The sequence below is a fragment of the Mastomys coucha genome, unplaced genomic scaffold (genome assembly GCF_008632895.1).
Source record: "Mastomys coucha isolate ucsf_1 unplaced genomic scaffold, UCSF_Mcou_1 pScaffold12, whole genome shotgun sequence".
Classification (NCBI taxonomy): domain Eukaryota; kingdom Metazoa; phylum Chordata; class Mammalia; order Rodentia; family Muridae; genus Mastomys; species Mastomys coucha.
This window is the reverse complement of record NW_022196894.1, coordinates 45,922,369-45,928,292: the sequence shown is the minus strand read 5'-3', so window position 1 is coordinate 45,928,292 and position 5,924 is coordinate 45,922,369. Positions and strand designations below refer to the sequence as shown.

The window sequence follows — 5,924 nt, the reverse complement described above, 5'->3', positions numbered from 1 at the left end:
AAAAAAAAAAAAAAAGAGCTGACAGGTCAGTGGGAAAGGCACTCATTGCAAAAGACTGGAATTCACATCTCCATAATCCACATAATACACAAAGTGGCTGGCATCTATAATTCCATCCTAATGCTCCTGCAATAATAGGATGGGAGGTGGAGCAGGAGACTCCTGCCAACTAGTTCAGTATATTCATCAGCAAGCAACAGAGACTCTGTCTTACAATGAAGAAGAAAGCAAGGACCAACGACACCTCGTGTTATCTTCTAACCGCCACAAACTCCTTGTAGTACACCCACAAGCACACACACAGAAAACTGTGATCAAGGTGGGGGAAGAGATGAGGCAGTAGTCACAAGTACTTCCTACGCTGGTAGAAAACGTGGCTTCTTCCACCACCTGAATGGTGGTTCACCGTTACAACTCTAGGTACAGAGAATTCCATGCCTTCTTCTAGCCTGAGGGCACCAGGAGCCCATGTAGTACACATACACACAGGAAAGCAAAACACTCATACAACCTAAGCTGAGAGAGGGAAGGAGGGAGGGAAGAAGAGGGAGGGAAAGCAAGAAAGAGAGAAAGAGAGAGAGAAAGAGAGAGAGAAAGAGAGAGAGAGAGAGAGAGAGAGAGAGAGAGAGAGGGAGGAGGGGAGAGGAAAGTGGAGGAGAACAGAGCCATCAGAAATGTGGCCTTTCCAGGCGGTGGTGGCGCATGCCTTTAATCCCAGCACTTGGGAGGCAGAGGCAGGCGGATTTCTGTGTTCGAGGCCAGCCTGGTCTACGGAGTGAGTTCCAGGATAGCCAGGGCTACACAGAGAAACCCTGTCTCAAAAAAACAAAACAAAACAAACAGAAATGTAGCCTTGGGGGAGGAAGTTCTATCTGGTAACAGTATAGATTCAGTTAGACAGGAAGGGTGAATACAAAAGATCTAGAGAAACTGCCCAGCAGAACACTTACCTAGCGTGTGCAAGGTCCCAGGTCCAAAGCCCATTACTTAAGGAGATGGGCGAACAGAATGATGCGAGTTAGCAAGAATCCACTAAAATTCTAAGTGTACTTCCCATGAGCTCAGTGTGAAATGCCTGTGGTCTCCGTTACTCAGGAGGTGAAGGGACCACTTGGCCTTAGTAATAATCCCAGACTAACCTAGCAAACGTAGTTAAGTCCCAGTCTCAAAAATCAAAATGCCAGCCAGGTACTGAGGATGCAGAGGCAGGAAGTTTGCTACCAAATTTTGGGCCAGCAAGGGCTACACAGTGAAACCCAATCTCAAAAATACAAATTAACAAAAACAAATGAGTGATCCAAGTATGATGGCACACACCTATAATTAAGAGACAGAGAAAGGAGGTTCTGGAAGTTCTTAGGCCAGCCTAGGCTACATATGACTTAAAAGGAAAAAAAAAAAGGAAAAACAAAAACAAAAAACAAACAAAAAAAACCAAAAAACAAAAAACGGGGGGTGGGATGTGTTAGGAACTGGGGTGCAGGGTGCAGCTCAGTGGTAGAACATGCATGCGTGCATTAAAATCCTAGATTCATTTTCCAGCACCAAAAATGAAAAGTACCCACCTTACCTAGTTTTATTTATGTTCTCTCTTCCGTTTGGGGATAGAGGAGGAAGAAGGGGTCAAGACAATTCCTCAACTTATTCTCTGATATGCCAGTTAAGTGCAAGGTTCCATGCAGGGCTTGGAGGGTAGTGCCCGTGAGGTAGGTGGACCTTGAGCTCGAAGCCACTTTATTTTCATAGATTAACTGCCAGGCTAGCCTGGACTAAAACTAAATAGTCTCAAAAAATATAGTTACCATTTGTTCTGGGAAAGCCTTTGCAAGAAGTCGTTTATAAGCCTCTAATTTCTAAGACAAACAACAACAACAACAACAACAACAACAAAACAAAAAAACAACAACAAAAGAAAAAGAGTTGTTAGTGAAGTTCCGGCTGCCACACCCCCGCTCTGCGGCTCATCAAGAGGCCCCCTCTGGGCCCCCACCTGGCCTTTGCTGCTTAGCCTCTTCTGCTGGCACCATGCCCGCAAAACATCTCGGTGAATCAGGTTCACTGCAGGCAGATATTTTGGAAGAGGGGGAACTGGTACCTTCCTACGAATGGCTCCTGGTGTCTCAGCCTCTTCTATTTTTTCCTCCTTTAGTTTAAAACCTGAGGGACAAAAGGAATACAGTTAGAACTTTTGCACAGCTGTATAGAATTTGAATCCCATAATTCCTATCGGTTCTTTATGTATATAGTAACCCTCTGATGTAGAGGTGCCTGTTTAAATGATCAACTACAGATCATACAGACTCCAGGAGACAGAGTCCAAAGCCTGGACCCTTCAAATCCCAGTGTTCTTTGCTAACGCCTAAACAAATGTGCTAGGTAGGCTTGCTGCTCTGAGGATTCTCCAACAAAAATTGCAGTTAGGTACCCCTTCTAACCCAGGAAAGTGACTAACGCCTTAGATCTAAGCTGATCAATGCTCAGTGGTGCCTGGTACTTTTACCACAGGAGAGAATGCACTGGCTGGCCCCAGCCATAGCAGCAGTCTACCCTCTGTGCTTCACACAGTTCCAATTCTGTAAGATTCCTAGAACAGATCAAGGACAGACACACTGTACAGATAGTAAGCAGTTAAGAGTTTTATACAGATCATCCCCCTGCCCCAAAACAAGCACATGCGCCACACACTTCTTATCAAATTGGGTTCGTCCTCACTTAGTTTTAGGATAACAAGTACAAACTATCCTCATTGCTTATTAACCCCAAAGCACAAGGTAAGCTTGTCACGGGAGTTTGGTAAAGAACTGGCCCTGGCAGCAGGAAGCACCTGGCTTGCTTGTGTTTTGTTGTTTTTAATGATTTAAGGACCCAGCTAGGGGTTGGAGCAATGGCTTGGCGGTTAAGAGCACTGACTGCTCTTCCCAAAGTCCTGAGTTCAAATCCCAGCAACCACATGGTGGCTCACAACCATCTGTAATAGGATCTGATGCCTTCTTCTAGCATGTCTAAAGACAGCTACAGTGTATTCACATACATAAAGTAAACAAATAAATCTAAAAAAAAACAAAAAAAAAACCCAGCTAAACCTCAGATGAAGTGAAGAGCTAAATTACTCTCGACCCCCACCCCTTTTCAACACTCAACAATTTGAGTTCCATAGATGAAAAGACTTCAGCATTTACAGACTTACCGTTGTTATCTTTCTCTGACGTTTTTTGTCTTTTCCCCATTGCTTTACTCTTTGCAGAAGACGTGCTCGGTTGACTAGACATCTGCCCTTCCACTTCTTCCCTTAGCTCTTCTGCACTTCGCTGTGGACAGGGGAGTGGGTTACAGAATTCTCTGGTGCCCTGAGCCAGCATACCCCTTTTCCTTGCTCTCAAACTAACTTACACCTAAGGTCCCCAAGAGGTCAGTGCACATGACTGCCAGTGTGCATTCTCATGGGGCATCCTCTGATAAACCAACCTGAGTTTTAAAATAGGGAAGCATTGGCTGGGGGAAAAGAGAGGGAGATGCACGGGAGTCACCAAGGAGGTGACTGAGCCTCTGGCCAAGCTTGGGTTACAGGATAAAACTAAAAGATGAAATAGATATGAACAAAGCAACAGAAGACAATGAAAGCAATCGAATAGTGGTCCATTCTTGGAGGAAGAAAACCTTACTCCACCGTCTCACACTCCAAAGATTGTTTCCCCCAGTCCTTGGTTCTAGGCTCACCCAAAGAATCTGTAGCCAGAGTGACAGTACCAAAGGCACTGGATCACTTCCGTGGCTGATTTCCCTTCAGAGCCTCTCAGACATGGCCTAGGGACAGACACTTTCCAATTGTTACAACAGCCTGGTGACCTGTTAGCACCAACCCACTTTTCCTTCGGTTCTTATACCTTATTCTCCTCCGTGTCTCAATTCAAATGTCATTTTGCTGGAATCTCAAAAATCTACCACATATTACCTCATTTCCACCTGTCAATTCCATCTGATTTTAAACTCCACAAGAGTAGGATCCATTTCCCTTTTATTGCTGACAATGGATAATATTCAGCTTAAGGGAACAAAGACTACAAAAACAAAACAAAACAAAAAAAACCCCAAACCAATCCCTAAACACAGGGGGGGGAAAAAAACTAACAAAAACCTAACAAGTATTAGGCCTCTTCTGGCAAATACAAGCCTTCATTTAATCTTTATATAACTTCATAACCACTACTGTATTTTCAATATGGAGGACCAAAAGTTAAAAGCTTATTAAAGCCAGGTGGTCCTGCTGGCCCAGCACTCGGGAGGCAGAGGAAGGTGAAGCCCTTGAGGTCGAGGCTAACCTGGTCTACAAGAGTGAGTTACAGGACAGCCAGGGCTACAGAGAAACCTTGTTTCAGAAAGAAGAGAAGCAAAACCAAACAAACAAAAAAAAAAGCAGCGAGAGGGTGTGGGGGAGGCAAACCAGCCTGGTTTACAGAGTCCCAGGACACCCAGGACTACAGAGAAACAAAATAAGAACTCATTAAATAAGTAAAGCCTCCAGGTTACTTAGCTCCAAATCCTAGGTCTTTCCCACCCCCCACCTCCACCCCCGCAAGAGTGGGAGTGCCAAATTAACATTCGCCGGTTACTTGACACCTCAGCTCTTTTACATCACAAGAGGGAACAGGCTCCAGCAGGACTAGAAGACTTATATTTGCATAACCTCTTTATAAACTATTCACTTTTGGACCAAGCAAAATTCCTACAATAGAGAAGGCCGGAAATGGCTGGCGGTTTCTTCGGTATTCCTGAAAAGTGCTCCGGATCCTATCCTGGCTACAATAGTTAGGAACAAGCAGGTCTGCCTTCTCAAAATTCCTCAACTCTGAGGACCTTTAGATAAATAAGGAGCCTAGAAGCCGGGTAGCAGGCACTTTGGGGTTAAGCTCTCGCTCGGGTCCTCTCAGGGTAACTTGGGATTCTGGTTCCTTCTGAGGCTACCCAAAGCCTCAGATTATATCCTGTTTTATCCTGTGACCATTTCCCTCCAGGTACGGGATTCTAAATTCCTTCCTGACAAATTACCCCTTCCAAATCTCAACCTCCTCTCTTAACACATCTACATCCAGGCCCCAAGGGCCTCAAGTAGAGCCACTTCCAAAGGGCTCGCCAAGCCACACACCTGCCTTTAAATTAAAAAAAAAAAAAAAAAGCAAGCAATTAAAGTGTAACAAATTGTAACTCTCATTCTTCTCTTCTCCAAACAAAGGCTGGGTAGACTCAAAAAGGAGAGGCCCTAGATTCACCAATTTGAAAAGCCGAATTGTAAAAACAGCTCTCACCTTCCTGCTTCCAGCAGTCTCCATCTTGAAATTAGATGAAACCCCCGAAAGAAAGTTCTTCCAGCTTCCAAGTGAACTCTGGCCTCAGTCGGCTTTTAAAAATCTCCTCCTACTTCCTGTTGTCTTGAGGCCCTCTTCCGTTCCCCTCCCCTCCTGGTCCCACCCCCAGCAAAATTGTGATGCTAAAATCTCGTTTTGTGTCTGATTTTAATAAAGCCGCTCTTGTGTGGTTTAAGTATTAGGCTTTTTCCTCCAATTTTTTTTTTTTTATTTTTCAGGCAGGGTTTATTGTCTCCTTGCCTGGCCTGAAATGCGCTATGTATATTGTACTGTCTCAGCCTCGCAAATACTGCGATTTAGAGGAGTGAGCTGCTACACCCATCTTCTGGCAACTGGAGATCTGGGACATTTAAAACTGTAATTATTGCTGGGCGTGGTAGCACACGCCTTTAATCCCGGAATTTGAGATGCAGAGGCAGGTGGATCTCTTTGAGCTCCTGGCCAGCCTGGTCTCCTTAGTGAGACTCTATCTTTTTTTTTTTTTTTAAAGGAAGGAAGGAAGGAAGGAAGGAAGGAAGGAAGGAAGGAAGGAAGGAAGGAAGGAAGGAAGGAAGAAAGAAA

The 5,924-nt window shown here is 44.6% G+C and overlaps 1 protein-coding gene and 1 non-coding gene across 3 annotated transcripts in view; one reads left to right on the top strand and one right to left on the bottom strand.

Annotated features, from left to right (window-relative positions):
- The window catches only part of LOC116086766, a 182-nt gene extending 135 nt beyond the window's left edge, over positions 1-47 (top strand). The window contains exon 1 of the small nuclear RNA XR_004117112.1: positions 1-47. This exon is cut by the window's left edge and continues 135 nt beyond it. This is a non-coding gene — a small nuclear RNA (U2 spliceosomal RNA).
- Dppa4 (developmental pluripotency associated 4) overlaps positions 1-5,380 on the bottom strand; it is a 9,054-nt gene extending 3,674 nt beyond the window's left edge. The window contains exons 1-4 of one of the 2 annotated variants that reach the window (XM_031364705.1): positions 5,304-5,380; positions 3,188-3,308; positions 1,991-2,157; positions 1,803-1,853 (exon numbers count right to left, since the gene is read on the bottom strand). In XM_031364705.1, coding sequence (XP_031220565.1) covers positions 1,803-1,853; positions 1,991-2,157; positions 3,188-3,308; positions 5,304-5,327 — 363 coding nt within the window. In that variant the 5' untranslated portion in view covers positions 5,328-5,380. The remainder of the gene's footprint in view (positions 1-1,802; positions 1,854-1,990; positions 2,158-3,187; positions 3,309-5,303) is intronic. The other variant, XM_031364706.1, reaches the window with a different exon arrangement.
- Between the last annotated feature and the right edge of the window lie 544 nt (positions 5,381-5,924).